This window comes from Fusarium fujikuroi, chromosome FFUJ_chr06, assembly GCF_900079805.1.
Source record: "Fusarium fujikuroi IMI 58289 draft genome, chromosome FFUJ_chr06".
Lineage (NCBI taxonomy): Eukaryota > Fungi > Ascomycota > Sordariomycetes > Hypocreales > Nectriaceae > Fusarium > Fusarium fujikuroi.
In genome coordinates this window covers 1,589,268-1,611,488 of record NC_036627.1, presented here as the reverse complement: position 1 = coordinate 1,611,488, position 22,221 = coordinate 1,589,268, and the positions used below count along the sequence as shown (strand labels likewise).

Genomic DNA, 22,221 nt, shown 5'->3' with positions numbered 1-22,221 from the left:
CTCAATGTTTTGTATTGCAACTTGGTACAGGTGAACCCCAATCGTGTTCCAAACGAACAAGCATGACTCATTTGTGGCGTAAACTCCAATTCATCAACTCAAATGATTGAGCATTGTAAGCAGAAGCTGGTTTGTGCTGACGTCCAAATACTCTCAGATCCATCGTAGCAAGCACATGATAGTAGTGCGGTTGTTTGCTGGCGTTTAAACAGACATCTGAACGTCTTCATCTTTCTTGACATTCTGTTGAGGGTGCTGATCGGAAGTGTTGTCGTCAGTCATGTTAGCATCTTTCTCGACGATGGTGAAGCTTTCCTCAAACTCTTTATACCCATTAACGGGTAGTTTGACAACCTCCACAGATCGTGTCAGTACCATGGCACCATTCTTGTCAAACGAGATCAAGAGTCCAGCATCCGCCAGGCACTCCTTCATCTCCTTCTCGATACCAGTCTGGTGCGGAAACTTCCTAGCCATAGAAAGAATCCTCATACACCGAGCTTTCTGCTCCAAGCTTGGAATAACCTTGTACGCAGCGCGAAGAGCAACGACGGAGATGCGGTTGGTAGAAATTTTGCGACGCAGAGCGCAAATCAGATTGGTGACCTGGAGATTGCGACGGGCAAACCTGGCCTCACCAGCGCAAATTTGTTTCTGGCTTGTCTCATACTTGGCTTGCAGGTCCTTGAGCTGCTTACGCAACTTGCTCAGATCGTCTCTACAGATATCGGCATCGACCTTGACCTTGTCGAGGAGGACATGCAGGCCCAAAATCTCAGAGTCTTTCTGTTCGAGCTTGGATTCGTACAGAACGCGAAGGTCTCTGAGCATCTCTGCCTCGTTGGCGTAGAAGTCTCTTTGGGCTTCGAGGTTCTCGATTTCTTGCTTTTGTGCCACGTCGCTTTTTCGAAATGCACTGAGTTCGGCGAACATTCCCGAAACCTGCTGAGCAATCGTGGCTTCTGCCATCTTGATATCTTCTGGGAGCTCCCGAAGCTTTCGTATCACGAGTCTAGACCATAGTTAGTTCCTGACAAAGGTACCTAGTAATGGATGAAAAGAGAACAAAACTGACCGAAGATCGAGACATACGCTCTCGTGCACGAATTAAATATTATGAAGGAGAAGAGAAGTTTAAATACCTTTCTCGGAGGCAGAAAAAGATACCATGATTGTGAAGTGAATCACACTGGCACGCAGTGTCAATAGAAGTAACCCCCGACGCGAAAACCCCCCAACTCGCATATTGTTATTATTCACCACTGAAAACCATTGAAATAGCCCTTAGAAAGTAAGTGAATCAGAGTTATCTTTGCGTATTGTTCTGCAAGTCATCAAAAGAAGCTGACCAACAACCCTCTTGAGTATTGAGGCATAGCAAAACGCATACGGATGAACTGTCAACCTTTTTTCTCACAGGATCATACCCAACTTTCCCAATTAATGTGACCATATTTCAAAAGATATATAGGGGTGCTAAAGGTATATGAGCTCGACCATAAAACCTGCTGCTCTGAGAAGCCCCATGAGGCGGTCGACAACCCATCTTCAAACGGAGCAACAGTTGTTGGTCGCCAACGAGTATCCATAGGCCTAGCATATATCAATAAAAAAGAAATTTTTATTGTGACATTCCTTCTTTTTAGCTTTCATCCCGTTGAGGTGACGCTTCAGGCACCTCTCTTGAATCTGATCATTTCGAGCTTATCCACAAATGAAGGATGGCCACTATGTACTGGCACATTTCGTCACAAAGTCACTTAATCACTTTAACGACACATAAGTGGTAGCGGATCCCATGGGGAAGACAAGAGGACTGAGGACTTCGTTTTTCAGTCAACTCACTCAAAGGGCAAGTAAATTGTCACTAAATCCCTAAACAACCTGCCAACACATCTTTAGGCTTCAAGCAAAACATAGCCTATGCCACACTTAGTTATCCAGAAAGCAGAATTACTTGAAGGCTATTGACATGGGAAGCATCCAGGTAGGGCAAGGAAGACATATATCACCTCCTCGAACATCCTCCGAGGCAAGGTGCATACTTGAAGACCACCAAGAGGGCAGGTTTATAGGAGGTATGCATTGAAACTCGCCGAAACCATCCCCTTCAGAAGGCATTAATGGCTTCATTGCTAAGTCCTTACAAGTTTTGAGGTTCTAAAAGCCCGACCAAGGAATATAGAACCATCAGCCATAGACAAGATCACTATCAACATCTTCATTCCGAAATAAAGACATGATAAGCTTCAACAAAGCACCCTTCAAGATAATCATAGACACCTTCTTTTAAACTAAAATAGTCTCTTCTAGGTAATGGTATAGTGTCTAAATACCGTCGCCAGGTCAATTCACCTAGTATTGAGGAACATATTGAGAGTCAATTTCCACACACAGGATAACCAAGAATCCATGGAGCACTTGATACCTGACTTACATAGTTACCCATTGTGTTGTTCTTGTTCAGGCTTGTCAAGGTCAAATATCTTGCAGCAATTGTTTTGTACAGTGCAAACAATAACAAACACTAGCAATGAGGCAGAGGGGGTGAAAGCGCTGTCGAATTCTACATGAGTGAATAGTGCAAGTTATAGAGCTCATAAAAATGTGTTGTGTGCAGTGGTGTGGCAGTGGCAGATAGTTGAGACAATAACCTATCCGATGTCACCATGTTCCGTCCTGTTAGACATAACTCAATATCTTTCTTTCTTTCTTGACCTAAATTTACAAGACCAGCTCCGAAACTGATCTGATCTTCACTAAGGTCATGCTCACAACGGTCCCCGAGAGTCATGTCAAAGTCGATCCGTCTATTGAACAGAAGCAACGAATACGAGTGTTTAACACAACTTCTTCTTGGACTATGACAGCTATTGCCGTACCGAGGATTCGAGATTCCTCAGTTACAAGGCCATTTGCAAATAGGGCGATAGTCCAAATCACGTCCAGTCGATAGTGGATTCAGCCCCCATATGCCTGCAATTGTCGGACACACCAGAGTGCCTCTCCACGACAGTACGATCCCGAATTATTAGGCTAATGGTAGCGTTGTACTTATATAAGATATGTTTATTATGGCGAATTAGATAACCTGTCGAGATTCATAGATAATCGTATGTCGGTGACATGTCCATCATTATTTAACGAGATATACCGTTGTCTTTAGCAAGGCTGGGTAGCCAGAAACATCATATGGTGAAAGTAATATTCTAACTTCTTCTTAGAGTTTGGCGAAGTCTCTGTGGTAAGGCTTCTCCGAGCTCACTATGGCGATGAGCGGTTGCAGCGATTAAGGCCGAGCACTCCCACTGCGAGATTATGGAATGAGAAATGAGCTGAGAAAGAATATTTACTTTTGAGAACTTATGGCACCTGGTATATATGAGACTAAGAACTGACATATATCTTGGCATTGTGTATCATCCCCTCGATGATCCGGGGTGGATGAATAGCCCATCATGTGCTGTCACCCAGAGACGAGGTGTTACCATCTTAACCTATCAGTAGCCATAACCGCTCAACTCTCCGACACCCTGCCTCTCGCCTTGGGAACTCCTAACTGGAAGATTATTGAGCGAGTAATAGCTCTAAAAGAAAACCTACAGTTTGTGTAAGAACTAAACGTATAGATCGTGTTCCAACTATCTCTGAACACTGCATCCAAATCTTAACAAACATTATGATTTGAGAAAAAGGCTTGACATAAACATGAGAGTCATTGCCTTGGACCAGAAGCCATGGCACTGACGTTTAGAACACTGAAAAGAAGCATGAATTGAGACAGTATGTGCGTGTCCCTACAAGGAGGGAAAGCATGAGGCGTGTAATTCGAGATAAAGAGGTGAGGGCACTATGGGCGGTTTAGGCAAGGATAAAAGTGGACTGTATCTCGACAAGGGCAGATGAGTCTATCGTAATTGTTAAGCCTATGTACAAGCTTAAAGTAGATAGGAAATCACTACACTCCTCAATAAAGTGTTGGTGTCATCAGAGTGTTGAATAAGCTATGTCCCGTCGACGGCTTTAGAGTGGACGTGCAAGGTTGATGCACTGCCTCATTAAGCGACAATGTTTAAAAGGCAGAGAGAACAACTTCCACTTCCTCCTTCACATTCATTCTTACAAGGAGCTGTTTTTCAAATCAATCAGAGATAAAGAAAGCGCGATTTTTGTGCAAATTAATTGCCCATCACTTGAGGGGGATGAGGGGGATCTGATGGCCCCATCCAGAACCATTACGCGGCCTCGACGCTCATTTTGAGTCCAAGCGACGAGACTTGTACGGAATACGAACAGAAAAAGGAGCTTCGTCACGGAATAATCAACCATTTTAAAGGAGGATTCATATTCGTAAGAGGATAATCACTCAACGGCTTAATTTAAAAATATTCTCCGTCTTCAAACAAGTCAATCATCAAGGGATCTTTGCTTTGGCCTTTGGGTGGCGGCGTAAGAGCCGACTAATCCAATTACTCATGGGGCCACGCAATGCCACGCAACGCATCGTCGCTCTTGACCATCAAAAACTTGCCTCAGCTCCGCCCAGAAAACAACATGTCCCAAGAATACCAGCAAATCCATTCCGTTCTCCCTCTGTCATGGAATCTTCAACATGAGACTCTTGCGGTTTAACCGTAAATTTTGAGTTAAAAATGCTTCCTTGACTCTGACTATGCCATCCATGACATGACATGACTGCAACAAGACAATGCCCCCACCACATCCCCCCCTGTTATCCACCACGCACGAACACGATCATATTGTCGATGCTTCTATTTTGAGCATCATAAAGCCACCGCTGCCAAGTCGACGGCCGAGAACTGCTCAGTCACCGAGCAATGCCGAGGTCTTGGTACCGCCACTCATCGCTGGCGCTCTCGTTGCTGCTTTCGCTACTGCCCTCGCCGATGGGTTGAATAACGAACTCCTCACCCATTATTATCTCCCCGAGCAAAAGTTTCGTGTCAATATTGATAGGATAGTGGATCGGCTGTTGTCTGAGTTCACATTGATGTTATGGGACGAACTGTGGGCCTTCTATTGTGACTCGAATCCGGACTCGACTGAGCAAATCAAGAAATTGTTCGATGGACCTGTTTGTCAACTTATACTGATCCTCAATGGACCAGAAGCACCACGATGCCTACTTGATAAACTTGGCCCGGGTATATCACGACGTCCTGCGACATGGTCCGAGTCAGCACGGGGCATTGAACTGCCAGTTGCTCTCCAACTCCTCTGCAGCTACTGGGACAGAGAATACCCAGCCCGTTCACCCAGAGGCACACCGAATGAGATTGCTGCTTCTCTACATACCTACATCACGACAGGGAGGTCTGCGAGGCATCTTATCTCAAGGATACGTGAGGTCTTGATCTCACCTCACTATGTGCAAATGCATCTCATGGAATCAGCTCTCTGGCACATCCTCATGAAGCCCCCCTATCGACCCCCTGGAGATGGGTTCCACGCCGTCCAGTTTAAATTTGAGTGTCAACTCTTTGGCCCCCTTCAAGGTATCGGAGATCCTCAACTCGTCAAGATGGGCTCCTTGCCGGCTATTACCGGCACCGCAAATGACTGTGTTTACACCACGGTATCTGACTATACAGTGAAGCAGTGGCCCAAGTGCGGCGAACTACTCCTGGGATGTATCGAAAACGCCGTCAAAGAAGCTTCAGCGTCGAGCTGTGAGGGTCACTCATTCACCGGCATGTCGATTTGGGATGGTACCGAAAACCCATTCTTATGTCCTGGCCTACGCCTGCTGCATGTCGAAGTCGAAGATGGCTCAATACGGCTGACAGTATCGGCGTGGACTCACACCATGGTAGAAATAATACAACAGATGGCGTGGACTTGCGCAGCACTCAGTTCCTCGCCATTTCAGGATTCACTTTCTGAGAGTGCCATTGAAGTGTCGGATTGGCAGTACATGGACGATTCAATCTTTGTCGAGTGTAATCTTGCGCATCGACCTGTGCCAGCAGGAGATGGCTCAGCGTGGTTGAAGCAGATGGAAGGAGCTGCTATTGCAAACGGGTTCCCGATAAACCATGTTAGGGAAGATTCTCAGATGACATAGAGTGGAGGTTATGAGGGCCAAAAGGCACAAGTATATGGCAGAGCTTTTATTCTAGATAAAATGATACCCGTATTTAAGCATTCAATAATCGGTCAACAACTCGAGTTTTTGGATATTCCCGTAACTGTGGGCTCAGAGAATCTCGTATATTCTTTCTGTCTTTGAAGAAGTGTCATTGACAAATGGTCTCGCGCCTGGCCATAGCAGATCCGACCACCACCTATGCTCCTTCGGATTGTCTTTGTGGAATCCTTTGCATTCATTCCAACAATAAACAACTTGTCTTTGCAGGTTGTTGGCGTTGTCTGGTTGGGTACCCAAGCCGTGGTTGAGGGGAAAGGGGCACAATTTCATGCGGCCTTCTGTAAATGCATTCTTCCTGGCCTTGCACTTCTGAGCTGGCGTCATAATGGCCTTGCCGCCTCCAGCCTGTCGGTGTGTTGTTGTTTAGGGCTTCTCCCTCATTGCGTAATTGAGTTCTGGAGCGTGTTGGGCGAAGGTCAGTCAGACCAGATATGGCCTGTCCGTAAGAACATGGTTCCTGTTGAGAAGGCGAAAGATCTTAAGCGTTTTGGCAGGATATGCTTCAACTGGTGTACCCTTTAATTAGGCTCTGAGGAGATAGCGTCAAATAGGTGGTAGTAGTATTCGTTCGCGATGATCGTCGACCAGTCTCGAAATAGCAGGATGTAGATCCGTGGCCAACAGCATCGTGGTATTGCTCCTTGATAAGGTACATGACAGTGGTAACATGACGTTCGATTGAGGGGTTTCAAAGTGAATCCTGCCCTCCCACAAACCCCAACTTGATGCTATCGAATATGGCGACTTTTAGTGGCTTAGAAACGTGATGGCGATAGGATCTATATTCGGTCGACTTGTAATCCATTTCATGACCCTGAATTTTCTGTTAGTTGATGTTTCCATTGGATATTTACACAGCTAATTACCTCGTGATTTGTCCACCAAGTCCATCCAACCATTTGCCTCCCTTATCCTCCAGGGTAACACTAAAGCCAACTCCACCCGTCATCCTCCACAGCTCTGTATTCGTATACGCAACAGGCTTCATTGTAGATACGTAGTCGTCACATGGTGATCGGAATTGGCGGTTCAGATGCAATGGAATATGTCTTCACTTGAACGGGCTGGGACGTCGATTGCGAGGTTCTTTACGGATGGCTTGGCCGCATCATGATGCTTGTTACTGTCGTTCGAAACGTTGTCTGGCGGAATGGCGATGGAGACTAGGGACTAATATCTAACCGGACTATGCTAACTGAAAGACGGCAGATGAAGTGAATCGAGTCACAGGAAATCGAATGGGTGAGCCTCAGGGCGAGAACTAAATGGAGAGTCATGGCGTTGTCAGTTTCGCGTCCACAGACACTGATACATACCATTCCTGGCAGGTCGATTATCCATCCATAGGTTATATCCTGGCAAAATACAAGGTGGATTGCGTGGCAGTTATTCCTTGCTGCGTATGCGGCTGCACATGTCTATTCCTGGGGTTACGGCAAAATGATGTGACATTGCTGAGAGAAAGTCGGTGTCGACCTGATCTGAGCTCGATTCACTGATTTCTTGCTTATCGTTGGACCGTGCCGAGAGTGCGTGCGAATTGAAGCTTCGGCGGATTGTCATGGGATCGCATCACGTGGAGCCTGTTCTGGTCCTGGGAATGAAGTCATTGCGCACTCGAGCTTGTTATCGCTTCGTATCGCGTTCACTGCAAGTTTGGGGGAGAGACTCCGGATGGACAAGGTGAAAAAGTGAGTCAGAAAAGAAGTTCTCGTGATCAATCGGCTCGACAAATGCGAATCATCCAGTTTTACTGTTCAAGTCGTCGTTCTTGGATTGCGTTTCGGCGCTCGCCTCTCGGCGTGGTCGAGTTCGTTAAAAAAGGTGGCATGCTCGCTTGAGTGAGCTGATACTAGTAGTAATTCACGCTCTAGCCAAAACTGCAGCTGCTGGGCACTGAGTGAGTGAGTGAGAAAGGGAGCCAGGGATTAACGGGATCCATCCAAACGTCTCCACTTGATGTCGCCTGTTGCCGACCCCACTATCGGATGTTGACGATGGCCATGTAAGCATGGGGAGAAAGATGAGGACGGTGATGATGTGAAGCTATAGAGACAGAAACGATAGAGACAAAGAATAAAGAAAAGTTGAAGAATTTAGCACTCTGTACTGAGGCTGGATGAAGTCGCATAGACCAGTGATCCCAGGAGTGGAGGGTAGGCCGAGATGCAGAGATGCCCTCTTTATGTGGGAGTCGTCTCCATGTGGCAGCGTCACCAAAGGAGCAAGGTATATTTACATAAATTCAGGTACAAGGGACATGTCACAAGGAACCTGGCACGCGCTCTGTGGCCATGAGGAGTCAGACGTATCGCGCGCCATCACGGCAGTCCCAACCTGGTCTCAAGAGCATGACGCTGGTACGATATCAGTGGCAGCACAACCAAGACCCTAGCCCAAGCCGATCTCGACAAGAGGATTCCTGTAAACAAGTCGGGTTGACACCCATCTGATACCAAAGGCGTCTCAATTGACTCGGCGCATCAAGGTGCGAGCTAGCAGCAACTCAACTAGCCAATCGACCTAGCACTTCCCCTCAGTTTGATGCCACAAGGTTTCATGCGGGCGTTGCTGAGGGAGGGGAACGGGAGATGATGATTGACTGCAGAAGAGTCTCCATGGATGTCGTCTTTACGACAAAGGTGCCTCTTACTCCCTAGCTACGACCTTAGGATGCCGTCGATGCATGTCCAGACGCAGTAGTGTAGTCATGTCTGGGAATATCAATAGTCAGGTGAGCTGTGAGTTAAAGCCAACAGGCGCCCGCGAGCCGAAGTCTCCGGGGGCCACGGGATGAATGAGCCTGTGAGGGGCAGAAACGCGACCGGCGATCCCTCGTCATAGCTCATGACAAGGGGACAAGGGAATGGATGGCATCCATGGCTGAATCGAACCAAAGTGCCAATCTTGTTGGTAAGTCCCCTCTCGAGATCTGTTTCTGTATCTTGACCTTGCATTTCCCAATTCTCTCACCGTATGGACATCGCTGAATCATTGACCTCATGATTCTACCGCGGCCTTCCGCGAGCGTCAACAGCTCCGTGTCCACTCACTCACTCAATCACTCGATCGACCAGGCCCATTTGCACACGCGCCACAACCCACAACGACCGATCGCAGTGGGTCTCTGGACAAGCTTTCCCCGGATTCTGGTGCGCCGCGCTAGCCCGAGATGGTCCCCAAGCGGGTACCAGACCGGTACGTAGAGCGGGTTCCCTGCGTCAGTGGGTTTGCATCGCGCCGGCGCTAAACCCGTTGCGGCCCCAGGTCTGGTCTGCTGAGCTTGGAGCCAGGGGCGTCACGCCTTCCGTCAGGCCAAAGTCACGCGATTGTCCAACAGCGTTTATCAGAGCACAACACAGCGCAGCGCAACGCAACGCAACAGTGTGTAATGATGGAACCCACAGTAACTTGGATGCATCCGTAGGTGCTTGTAACTGTACATCGACTAGAGTAGCATTAAATTGTTTTGGTTTGAGGAACGGAGCGAGGCGCAGGCGCAGGCACAGACTCCTATGCTACCACAATCATACCCATACCCCCCTAGGTCTCGTCCTTCCCTTCCTTTCCGGGTGAGGTGTGAGGTGGGCAGTTACCCCGCCCAGTCTGACGACAGCCCAGTAAGGTACCTAGGGACGGTACAGTATGGAAATGCATGCAAATGAGTGAGTGAAGCCTTGGATGACTGAGGATTTGCATGCCCCAATGCAAACATCGGACATGGACGACGCCGAATGGCAAGTGCGTTTGTGAATGCAATAAGTAACAACCACTTCCCCTCCATTTGGTCCTTTCCCTCTCCTCCCTCCTCACCACACTGGACCTTCAACAACAATTCAATCTCACTTACAATCTTCTGCTTTTAACGCAAAAGGTTCGTCCTTCCTCTCCACTTTCACATACACCATCATTCCTCCCTCCAATACCTCTTTTCTGCAACATCATCACTAACTTTACTCTCTTTGTAGCAGAACCAACTATCAAATCAGATCTTCTCGATCAACCACATAACAACAACTCAACATGACAGAACCTCTCTCCAAGGTCGATTCAGCCGTCCAGGGCCTTTCAAGCTCACCTCCCGCCAAGGATGACAAGAAGACGCGGCGACAAAGCTCAGCAGCAGCACCTGGCGTTTATAACGTCAATGACCTTGGTAAGCTTGGACATCACTACCCTGCCTCCTTCCGATATCGGATAGACCACGAGGGCACCGTTAAGAACTCTCACTGACCCTTTTCTTTAGAGGCCGAGGGCATTGAACTCGAGCTCGCACCCGAGACTCAGAAGACTGGATGGTGAGTTTAACCCCGCATTTCGACTTACATATGCATCAAGAAACAGCCACTGACCCATCCGTATAGGAAGATCAACACCAGTCCTAATACAGTAGAAGACCCTGCCATCCTCAAGCTTCACTTGTCAAAACCGCCCGTCAAGAGAATCGACCTTCACTTCCCATTAGGAAAGGAGGTAACAGCACGAAACCTCAAGGGTGTAACAATCAAGGATGCACTAGACGCTATCCACAAGGCATATAAGAAGCGGGTATGTTCGGACCTCTAAGACACATCCCTTAAGAATGCTAGCTGACTGACATACCCAGGCCGACGATGAGCTCGACAAGCCCTACCTCGCTGGTTTCGAGTGGGATAAGGAAGAGTCATGGACCCAACTTGTTGTTCACCTTCAGGCTCAGCCCACAAGCACAACATTGGGCGGCCCTGCCGGCGGTGGCAAGAAGAAGAAGAACAAGAAGCAAGACGAGTAATAGCTTCATCCCACCCTGGTATCTGTCTCAATAGTTCCTATAATTCTTGTTCGTTTCGCTGGTTTCGTTGCGAGTCGGCGCTCGGGATATTGCGTCTAGATATTCTCGGCCTGGTCATGATGTTTGCGACTGCTGGAAGCGTCGCTTGGTGTACACCTCTATAGTTCTTGTTATCGCTGGTCGATTCGGTCGGCGTTTGAGGTTCCATGTATCGTGGTACCTCGATATAATTCATAAATTCCCCACACAATTGGCATTAATATCGCTGTTAAGTTAATTGGCAATTGACGTTGAGTTTGAGATGACATGATGAGCCTATTGCCCACATATTTCCCGGCTTGAGCTCCTCACTCATGAGGCCCACATCAGTTACCCCGCGGCGATGGCTTCGGTTACCTATAATCGGAAACCCTGGAGCTAGTTTCCGATCGGAAATATCCAAGGCTCAGCTACACCTTGGTTGATATAACTAATCAGCTTCCATATCCTACAGAAACTTATTCCGGCCATATGCGAGATAATCAGCTGTTATCGGGTTTATTCCCCTCTGTCAGGTAACATTCATCAGCGGAACACAGGCGCAATGTTTCCCCGGCTAACGTCGGGCCGTCTCCCATACTCAGTGCGGAATTGACAGTTGACGGCTTACACGGCTACAGAACGTCATCCGTTGATCGAGACAGGAAATTCACAAAGCCGTGGGAACACAGTTATAAGCTTCTTGTTCGCACATTTACTGAGGGGAAACGACACTCCAACTCAAACAGACAAAACACACCAAGATGCCTGTCACAACCTTTGATCTCAAGGAGAAGTACAGATATCAGAATGGCTTCAACTGTTATTTAGAGTGAGTACCATTTATGCTCTGTGCGGGTTCTGAATAGTTACTGATGATTTGCTAGATCTGAGGCTGTTGATGGTGCTTTGCCCATCGGTCACAATTCGCCCCAGAAGCCACCATACGGTCTATACGCGGAGAAGCTCTCTGGAACTGCCTTTACTGCACCGCGACACGAGAATAAGCAGACATGGCTATATCGCGTTCTACCATCCTGCGCACACCCTCCTTACCAAGAGGACAAAAAGTCAGCAGGCGATACTAACAAGACTCTCGACGGCGCCGAGGATGGAAAATTGTACTACATTCCTAACCAGCTCCGTTGGGACCCCTTTGACCACAATGAGTCCAAGGATCTAGACTTTGTCACTGGCTTGAGGCTCGTTGCTGGTGCTGGAGATCCTACACTCAAGGAGGGACTGGGCATGTATATCTATGCCGCTGGAAAGAGCATGGATGAGAAATCAGCATTCTACTCTGCCGACGGTGATCTTCTCATCGTCGCACAAGAGGGCGCTCTTGATATCCGCACCGAGTTCGGTTGGCTTCTTGTTCGACCTATGGAAATTGCTGTCATCCCCCGAGGCGTCAAGTACCAAGTCCATCTCCCCTCTGGCCCCGCTCGCGGTTATGCTCTTGAGCTTTATCAAGGTCACTTCAATCTCCCTGAGCTTGGTCCAATTGGCTCAAACGGTCTTGCCAATGCTCGTGACTTCCAGTCTCCGGTTGCTTGCTTCTCTGAAGACTTTGGAGCTACTGCTTCCGAGGGGTCTAACAAGTATACCGTTTCCGTCAAGTTCAACAATAACCTCTTCAAGACTGTGCAAGCTCACACTCCCTTCGATGTGGTGGCTTGGCATGGAAATTACTATCCTTACAAGTACGACCTCGGACGCTTCAACACCATCGGCACTATCTCCTTCGATCATCCTGATCCATCGATCTTCACCGTTCTCTCAGCACCAACCAACACCCCTGGTACGGCAGTAGCCGACTTTGTAATCTTCCCACCACGCTGGCTCGTTGGTGAAGACACGTTCCGACCACCGTGGTATCACCGAAACACGATGAGCGAGTTCATGGGTCTGATCCAAGGTGGTTACGATGCCAAGAAGGGCGGCGCAGGTGGTTTTGTCCCAGGTGGCGCAAGTCTTCACAACGTCATGAGCGGCCACGGCCCTGACGCAGAGAGCACAGAGGGTGCCAGGAACGCAGAGCTCAAGCCCGCCAAGGTTGGAACAGGAAGCTGTGCGTTTATGTTTGAGAGTTGCTTGATGGTTGGTGTAACGCAGTGGGGATTGAGAACGTGTCAGAAGGTCCAGGAGGGATATAACGAGGAGAGTTGGGGTGGTGTTGTTAATCATTGGAAGATGCCCGAAGGATTGAAGGTGAAGCCTCATACCCTGTAAGAAACAAAATTGGCGAAGATATTTGAGTGTGAGTGACGATGAGCAAATTGTCATACAATAGAGACATTTTCTATTCTATTTCATTCGCTTTGGTGTTAGATGCCTGTTCTTAGAACGACATTGGATGGCAGGTCCCTATCCTTGAACTCATCATCCATGTTATAAACCGTCTCAGGACCCTCTTGCTTAAAGCCCAACTTCAAATACACCGACCTTCCCATGGTCGATCCCTCGGTAACGCACTCCAAATTCCTTCTCTTGGCCTCATCAAGGCCATATTGCACCATCTTAGACGCAAGCCCCCTCTTCTGGAACCTGGGATCAACAGCACAAAGATCCATTACAAAAATAGCAGGGGGAGATGCCTCTGCTTTCTCATTGATGATCTCAATTCGCCGTTTGAAGAGTGACTTATCCGCCTGAGCAAGGAATCTCTGCTCCTTTTCGTTTCCGGGGTACAACGTCTTGAAATAACCCGATGCTTCAAGATCACTTGGGGGATTGCCATAGCCTGGAACAACAGAGGCTTGCTCCCATATCGCGAGGCCAGCGATGGTGTTGTCGATGGTGGCTTTTACAAAGATGGTGTTGGGTTGACCGTCCGGGTTCGTGGTGATGTGTGAAAAGCGATCAACTAGACGTTGAGCACCGACTCTTTCACCCTCGGGAGTATCCCAGCCTGGGTTGAAGGCAATCCAGATGGCATCACGGGTTTGGTGGCCAAATGCATTAGCGACGGCTTTGAACGCTGCGGTGAAGTCGTCGGGATTGGTGATTGGTTCGACGCGGATATCTGAGGAGGGCATTTTGGTGATGAGATTGTGAGTCTTTTTTGTCTCGTGAACAATGAGAAGAAGTGAGACAGGGATGAGGTTTTTAAACGTCCAGCGGATAAATATGAGAATTCGTTTCACCACGTTGAGGTATTAGTTCTCTTGAATGCATGATCCTTGATCCACTTCCAAAGCATAGCCCCGTGGGGTTCTTCCTATGGAGTCGTCAAGAAAATGGTGAACAATTCGAAATAAACTAGCGGCTTTATAGAAATTTAGGGTAATTTTATGGTTATTTCATGATGAGTCCATGCATTGTGCTCTAATCTTAATGGCCAGTTTGATGACTATCCTAAACCTAGGTGATCTGTTCGGCGTGAGTCACTATGTTCTGAAGGTCTTTAACATACCAAGCTATAATGGGAACAAGGGACTCTCACTTTGGGTTTAGTTGGCATTCACACGACTGTTTCCGCTGTCATAATTGGCCTTGTTAATCGTCAGAGCTAGTATGAGAATAGTCAATCTTTTACATATCCAAAACTCGTGCTTAGGCAGAACCATTCAACTCCAATCATTTCCAACGCGATAACAACCAATAATTACAATATTTGGTCCTACTAATAATCAGAATCATAGTTGTTGCCCCAGCCTCCTCCAATGTATTGCCCGCTGGCAGCCTGTTGGCCCTGCTCATCGCTGCTATAGCCATTATTTACGTCTTGATCACTCTCAACCTCTTGGTTGCTATCGTAGTTACCGGATCCTTGTGCAGCCTGTTGCCCTTCTTCACCTTCAGAATCGTATTGTTGAGTTGCTTGCTGGTGATTCTGCCCCCTGTGGTAACCCTGCTGCTGGTACTGTTGATAGGGCTCTTCTTCAGACTCGCTTTGTTCAGGGCCTTGATTTTGCAGATGCCCACCATAATAGCCTTGCTGCTGTTGATGCTGCTGGGTTTGGAAACTTTGTGGCTCATCCTCTTCCGATTCAATTTGCTCAGCTACTTGATTGTGTTGATAGTAGTAGCTTTGCTGTTGATGTTGTTGGTGAAAACCTCGGGGTTCGTCCTCTTCTGAATCGCTTTGCTGAGCTACCTGTTGCTGATATTGACTATTGAAATAACCTTGCTGCTGATACTGAGGTTGGAAATCTGGCTGCACATATTCCTCGAACTCGGGCTCTTCAGGTATGGCCTGCTGGTATTGCTCATTCAAGTACCCTTGTTGTTGATAGTGTTGGTTGGTATAACTGTGTTGCTGAAACCCCATAGACTGAACCGACTCTTCAAGCTCATCATCGGATTCGTTGTTAACAGATTCTTTCTCGTCGGATCCGGAGTCTTCTCCAGCACTGACTTGGCCTGGGTCTGTGTTGAGGTCACTATCAGACTCAGCTTGCAAGCCGCAAGCACCAAGATCCTCTGCTTCTGAAGCTTCATCATCTGTAAAATCGGCGGACATGTATGGGCTATCTAGGTCAATCTCATCAGAGTCTGAGACTTCATGAATCGATTCTGCGTCTGACTCTTCCCAATCCGAGATCTCGTCATCGGATGAAGCTTGACCTCCAGAAACCTCAGAGTCAGAAAGCTCATACTCTTCATCGGACAAAAAGCCACCAGAGTCACTATCATTGATAGAGTTGGCGTCGTTTTCGGACTCGGAAAACTCTTCAGAATGATCTGAAAACTCTACATGTGTTTCCAATTCCCCATCAGAGTCATATGCAGATTGCTGGCTCATACCAGCATCCATGTGGATATAGCTGCTTTCATCGGTGATGCTTGGATTAGAGTGGTCTTCACGGACCTCGGAAGACAGGAAATAACCACCAGCAGCTCCAGCCAAGACACCAACACCGGCGGCTGCAGCCATCTTGCCACTGGACATACTACTCGTACCCGTCAGTTGCGTGTTTGGGTCGTAGCTGTTTGTAAATTCTCTGGTCGACGTAAAAGTTGAGGCTTGCGTCTGTTCGCCGTATTGTCCACGATAGAAGGGTTCAGGGTAATGAGGTACTGGAGATATTGTGGAATTCTTGTCGATATACTGATGGGTTTTCTGGCCAGAAGTTCCTTGTACTGGAATGCTTGTAGGAGATTCGGCACCCCCACGGCTTGATCCAATATGTGATGGGACGGGCTTTCTTTGATCGGGAATTGCCTTTTGAGTCTGAATAGGGGCAGCGAAAGGTTTTGCAGGGGCTACGACAGAAGGCTTAGGGACAGCAGGCTGTTTCTGTGCAGATGTACCACTTTGAATTGAAGGTTTTGTTGGCTGGCTTGGAGCTTTTGAAGTAGGTACTTGAGGCTTCTGTGAAGGTAAATCTCCTTGGCCCTGAGGCTTTCCTGATGCAGTCTGCGAGGTTCCTGGGGGGCCCTGCATCTTGTGTGCTTGGGTCTCTGCTTTTCCATCTTGTGCCTGAGGCTTGGCTGTTTGGGGTTGTGCTGCGCCAGTTGGTGTTTGAAACTTCGGTGGCACTGGTGCTGGCTTGCCAATTTGAGCCTGAGGCTGCATACGGGGTTTGGCAACTTGAGTTTGTGTTGCTTCAGGAGGAGCTTGAGACTTGGATGGTATGGGAGCTGTCTTTCCACTCGGCGGATGAGTCTGAGCTTGTCCCTGGGGTTTGGCCATCTGGGGCTGCACTACCCCAGGAGCAGCTTGAGGGTTTCTTAGAGGCATATGACCTTGAACTTGAGGCTTCCCTGGTGGAGCTTGTGCTGTCAGAGGATGAACTTGATCCTTGGTAGGTGCAGGCTGCGACGTCCCAGTAGAAGCCGGAGCCTTGTTTGGTAGATATGGCACTGGACCACTTGGGCCACTTGCACTTTGATTCTTCCCTGATGTTGATTGCGTCGTACTGGGTGGAGCTTGTGACTTACTCGTGGGAGCCTGTGGAGGGACATGCGGCTTTCTCGGCAAAGACTGTGTCGTACCGACTTGTGCCTGCATCGGTACCGGAGGAGACTTTGCTCCTGATGGAGCTTGCGGTTGTTGCCACCGCAGAAAGGAAGATTGCTGAATGGGCTTCTCAGCCGGCACAATAGGCTGTCCTCCGACCGGTTTGCGTATTACCTGAGGCATAAGAGGTTTGGCTGAAGGGAGTGGATTTACTGGCTTCTGATAAGGTGCATTAATCTGTTGTTGTGACATATTTGGCCTCTGGGACGCGGCAACAAATGCTTGATATGCTTGTGTTGGTGTATTTTGGCTAGCTGGAGAGGTAGAGACAGAACTACCACTTCCAGGCTGCCCCCAAGAGTTGAGCGAGGGTACAGAATACCTCTTCTCGAACTGGCTCAAAGGCACTGGAGCTGTGGGTGAAGAAGTCTTTTGGGCTCTGCCAGCGGAAACCGGTTGCAGCGTCTGGAAGGACTGGGCTGAAGCCGGGCTTGCTCCCGGGCTTGTTTGGGGCGTACCAGGATATGGAACATACGCTTTCTGAGACTGTACGGTCTGAGCAGGTGCTGGAGACCCTGATGCTAGGGAACTGTAAATATCCCAACTTCCTCTTTGTACCATAGGGGCCTTTGCCGGAGCAGAAGTAGAGGAGGGGCTACCAGGATAAGGAGCCTGGGCAGGCTTTGAGGACTGTTCCTTGGCTTTGGCATCTAAACCACTTCCGCTTTCACTCCCGCTGGGGAACCAGGGAGGTTGGTAACCTGCGAAGGAGGAAACTGGTCTGGCTTGCTGCACCCCCGGCTTTACAGGCGCTGCCATAGAGTTGCTGGGGGTATTCATCTGGTTTCCTTGCACTCCTGTAGAGACCTTCGGCACTGAGTTGCTAGGGGCTAAAGGGGCGGATGTATTGGCCGTCGTCTGAGGTCGACCTTGGTTCTGACACTGGCTCTGGGGCTTTCCTGCCACTTCACTCTGCGGCGCAGGTTTAGGAGGTCTTTGAGCCTCTTGAAGTCTCTTAGGTTCATCAGGTTGTTTAGGGACACTGCTGTGTGTCTTTGAGACGACATTGGCCGGGACCTTGGAGGATCTTCGAGGCTTTGAAGCAGCATCTTTGTTGGATGGCAGAGGGGCGTTCTTAGCCTTGGAAAGTTTGGCTTTACTCTTGACGTTACTGCTTGCGTCTTTCTTCTTCCCATGTTTGGCCATGAACTCTTGTTTGCATTCCTTCCACTCAGGATGCCACACCTGATACCTTTTTTGATAGCGCCTGAAGAGCAACGAAGCGATTGATTGTTCTTCTTCAGACAGAAATGATACTGCTTTCCCTCTAAAAACGGCATAGAAAGCGACGGTGTGTCCTTCATGACTTAGTCGATCAAGATCCGGATTCTTTTCCAACAGGATTCGGGTGAGTTTCTCGTCAGATGCTTGAACAGCAACCATGGTCATGGTGAAGCCATACTTGTCCATGGCATTGATATCGGTATCACCCTCAAGTAAAAGTTTCAAGAGGCTCCCGTGGCGACCTTGAATAGCATATACTAGTGCCGTCTGACCGTCGTTGTCCCTTGCATCAATGGCTACTCTGTGCTTCAACAGAAGTTGGGTGCAAGCCTTGCTCCCTGATAAAACTGCCTCGTGGAGAGCTCTTCTGCCGAGATTATCTGCAATATCTGTTCGAGAACGTCTCTCAAGCAATGCCTTGACAGCGGAAGAGTGGTCTCCAACAATGGCAAGATGTAAAGGGGTACGACCCTGGGCATTCTGTCGATTGACATCTAAGCCACTATCCAGAAGCAACTTTATGACACTGGACTTTTCTATATCCACAGCATGATGGAGGACAGAGTTGCCATATGTGTCCAGAGCCTTAAGGTCGGCTCTTCTATCAAGCAAAAGCTTCACAGCTGACGAGCTTCCACGAAAGACGGCCGAAAACAGTGGCGTATGCGACTGACCATCTGCAATATTGATCAAATTCGGATCGCGCTCAAGCAGGTACTTTATGATACTTTGGTGACCTTGAAGGACCGCAAAGTGAAGAGCTGTATCCCCGCTAACTGCCTGGCCATTCGTCTTTGCTCCCGACTTGAGAAGTTGCTTTGATACAGTCGAGTGGCCATGAAGAGCAGCTAGGTGTAAAGGCGTCCTCTTCTGGCGATCCTGGACATCAATGACATCATTCCCAGCTTTTCTAATAGCCACTGACAGGAAATAAGCATGGCCATAGATGGCAAATAGGTGAGTCCAGAGTGTCCCCTGGAGATCACCGAGACCAAGTTTGACCAAGACATTGAGTGTTTGATCCGACGGCCAACCCAGCACCTTCAGGAGCTTCGAGGCTTCTTGTTTGCCCAAACCTGCTGAAGTGATGTGATAAGACCAGCTAGCAGCGTATCCGACAAGTCGGAGGGCTGGGTCTGTGTGAACCATAGACTCCCATCTTGGTTCTTTAGGCAGGATTGCAAGATATCGTAGGATACAAGTGGCGATGAAATGATGAGCCTGCTGAAGAGGAGAGGCAGTGGTACTTGCAGCCTGAGCTTTGTAAGAAAGGATATCCAACCCCTTGGTGATAAAGAAATCCGACACGCTGTCATGCATAGGCTTCACGACCTTTTGACCACCCACAGTCACAACTTCAAGAAGACCCCAAGAAGTAGTCTTAATCCAGGATTGGAAGCTCTCGTCAGAACCATATCGCGTCAAGTACTCTGTCTGGGACAACTCCTCGACGGAAACGACTTTGGGGAGGGCATCGAGAGCCAAAGCGACCCGAAGCTCAGGCAGACTAAGTGGCCTTGATGACAAGCAACACCATTTGAATAGTGAAAGGAGACCATTGCTACCCTGTTGTGCCATGTCCTGGAAATAAGCGCCTAGCAAGAAAGAGATTGGCGCGGGAGTGGGCGATGGCTGTTGAACAAGGGATGACTGTCCAGGCCCAAAGAGCTTGATATGATTCACAATCAAACGAGCCGAGATGAATGAAGATCCAGCCTTTGTGGAGACTAAGAGTTGTGTATTGAGGTCGATATTAGAGAGCAGCCCTTCCAAATGCTTTTTCAAACTTGGTCCATTCTTCTCATCAACTTGAATACACGATCTAGGAAAGGGATCTTTCATAGGATAAGGCGTACTAGAAAAGATGATTCGTAGTCTGTGAGTTGTAGTGGGATCCTTGGTGGGAATCCGAGACTTTTCGACCAACTTGGAAAAGTCTTGCACAAGCTTGGGGGCCGTTCCGCCTTCTGAGTAATTGAGACCATCGACATAGATGGAGACCGAATGGGTCCTGAGGATCTTCGGAACAACTTTGGTCAATTCGTCAAAGAGCTCTTGCGCGTTCCAGGCCACTTGTTGTTTGGGAGGTAAGCAAGACTGGATCTTGTCGAACCTTTCCTTGATGCCTTTGAAGACCTCTGGGGCCTGGGGGACCAATTGGCGTAGAAGGGCCTTGAATAGCCCTAGGCGTGTTCTTGCCTCGTCTCCGGAGGGAGAGAAAGAATAGGTCAGGTGAATTGAACTTGGGCCCTGGCATGATTCAAGAGCTTGTTTCATCAAAGTTGACTTTCCACTCCCTTCTGAACCTCTCAGCCAAAGCAGCCCGTTAGAAGTCCTCCATTTGATGAAGAGAGCTTCTTGAACCAACCATTGACTTGAACTAAGATCTCCAGAGCCTTGACTAATCTTGCTCTCCGTAGTGGAGGGAAACTCGAGGCTCTCCAGGAATTCCCTGTAATCTATCTTGGCCTTTAGAGGTTGCGAAGGCTGAGCTAGAACATGAAGTTAGAAAAGTGCACAAATTGACATGTATGGCATAGGGACCTTGTTTAGAAGTACTGGGAATGCTGGAGAGTCTCTTCTTGTCAAAACTCTTTGTCTTTGGAGCATCTGCTAATTGCTTCGGTGTAAAGCCTCGCGAAACGTCGGCGACAGGTGGTTTCGGCGCAGTGCTCCCATAGTTTGTCTGAGGGTTGAGTACAGAAGCATCAGAACCTGTAAAGTAAGGCATATCGTATGATTGGTCGCTAAAGTCAACTCTTGAGGAGAAAGACTGAGCAGGCGGCTTCGATGATGAAGACCCAGGACTGAAAGCCTGGTAGGCTTTGAACTGCTCAGTGGGAGATGTGAAGCTCATTGTGAGCGGTTGAATGAAGTAAGATATAATTAGAAGACAGGCTGAAGAAAAGATACGCAGAGAAAGAATCCTTGGCAGCTGAAGGGGGTCCTTTATATATGTGCATGTAGTGCCTACCAGGTCTTCCTCCCGTGGAGAGGCTTGAGCACTATGCAAGCACGGCACCATAAGCCACTCCACAACGTGCACCAATACAAATAAATAAACTTCAATATCTGAAATATAGCCTAGAATCTAATTGTCCCATAAATACTTAACCCCCTACTCAGTTGTCCTTCCTATTCGAAGTTGGGGGCCAAGTGTCAACTCCGTATGCAGCAACCTTATAAACCATGCATGCAAACCAAAGAGGCAAGGATACATAGGTCAAGCATGTAGCTAGCTCAAACTTGTCTATACTTGAGCATTGAGGACTAATCTTCCAGTGCCGGTTTACTTCTATGGCGTGCTTTGGCCATTCTCTGCTCTCTTATAAAGTCCCGGCTCGCTTATGGTATTGGCACATATTTATCGAATAGCTACTTCTTGAATTTACATATATAGGGAGTAATGTTACCCGTAAATGTTGCAACTGTCAAAATGTTCCTCTCGGCCGAGTATCGTCTTGTCAAGGCTCTGGGTTGCATATAAGTCTTATGATAGATATTCAAACTACAAGGATTATTCTCCGCCGCGCCGTCTTATTCGCTAGCTCGGTCAATAACTCCATCGTCATTATCGAACCCTGCCAAAGTCAGCATTAGTTTCCGGTTATGCTTACTTTCTCAGAGTATTGTTTCAGGAGATCCCTGAAAGCCTAGTATTGTATCAAAGTCAAGCAGACCAAGGAATGGCAGAAGGCTCAGACCCTCAAGTCAAACTTGACCAACAACTATAATTAGAAGTATAAGTTACTCAATACACAAAATATTTTGTAGTCCTTCATAACATCCTACAACTCCTGGTATAAACTTGGTGAATTCCTTGACTCGTTTATTTCTCCCACTGATTCAAGTCTTGAATCCTGCAGCCCGCCGTGCGTACGCCAGGACCATTGGAGGGCCGTTTTCAACCTTCCAGGAGCTTTGGTTCCAGACCAAGCTCGCCAAGATTCTTATCCATGTATCAATCCTACCTCAGTTGCAGAAGCGTGATCCTACGCCCACTCTTTGGGTTGTTTCCGTTCAGCCTTGTGAGGAAATTCCGTTCTAATTGGGGTCCTAGGCCGAGATGGAATC

The 22,221-nt window shown here is 48.2% G+C and overlaps 6 protein-coding genes; 3 read left to right on the top strand and 3 right to left on the bottom strand.

Annotated features, from left to right (window-relative positions):
- Nucleotides 1–204: 204 nt before the first annotated feature.
- Nucleotides 205–969, bottom strand: FFUJ_05851 (uncharacterized protein; the record flags this gene model as incomplete). The annotated part of the gene is made up of 1 exon (XM_023579109.1): nt 205–969. The coding sequence occupies one exon, from the start codon at nt 967–969 to the stop codon at nt 205–207; it is 765 nt and encodes a 254-aa protein (XP_023432006.1).
- A 3,739-nt stretch (nt 970–4,708) lies between these two features.
- FFUJ_05850 (uncharacterized protein) lies at nt 4,709–6,085 on the top strand (the record flags this gene model as incomplete). The annotated part of the gene is made up of 1 exon (XM_023579108.1): nt 4,709–6,085. One exon carries the CDS (start codon nt 4,709–4,711, stop codon nt 6,083–6,085), a length of 1,377 nt encoding a protein of 458 aa, XP_023432005.1.
- Nucleotides 6,086–10,192: 4,107 nt separating this feature from the next.
- FFUJ_05849 (uncharacterized protein) lies at nt 10,193–10,940 on the top strand (the record flags this gene model as incomplete). XM_023579107.1 has 4 exons in its annotated part: nt 10,193–10,325; nt 10,416–10,467; nt 10,534–10,717; nt 10,776–10,940. 4 exons carry the CDS (start codon nt 10,193–10,195, stop codon nt 10,938–10,940), a joined length of 534 nt encoding a protein of 177 aa, XP_023432004.1.
- Nucleotides 10,941–11,722: 782 nt separating this feature from the next.
- Nucleotides 11,723–13,190, top strand: FFUJ_05848 (probable homogentisate 1,2-dioxygenase; the record flags this gene model as incomplete). XM_023579106.1 has 2 exons in its annotated part: nt 11,723–11,790; nt 11,846–13,190. 2 exons carry the CDS (start codon nt 11,723–11,725, stop codon nt 13,188–13,190), a joined length of 1,413 nt encoding a protein of 470 aa, XP_023432003.1.
- Nucleotides 13,191–13,285: 95 nt separating this feature from the next.
- FFUJ_05847 (uncharacterized protein) lies at nt 13,286–13,996 on the bottom strand (the record flags this gene model as incomplete). The annotated part of the gene is made up of 1 exon (XM_023579104.1): nt 13,286–13,996. One exon carries the CDS (start codon nt 13,994–13,996, stop codon nt 13,286–13,288), a length of 711 nt encoding a protein of 236 aa, XP_023432002.1.
- A 587-nt stretch (nt 13,997–14,583) lies between these two features.
- On the bottom strand, nt 14,584–21,004 carry FFUJ_05846 (related to ankyrin 3; the record flags this gene model as incomplete). XM_023579103.1 has 2 exons in its annotated part: nt 14,584–20,639; nt 20,692–21,004. The coding sequence occupies 2 exons, from the start codon at nt 21,002–21,004 to the stop codon at nt 14,584–14,586; spliced, it is 6,369 nt and encodes a 2,122-aa protein (XP_023432001.1).
- Between the last annotated feature and the right edge of the window lie 1,217 nt (nt 21,005–22,221).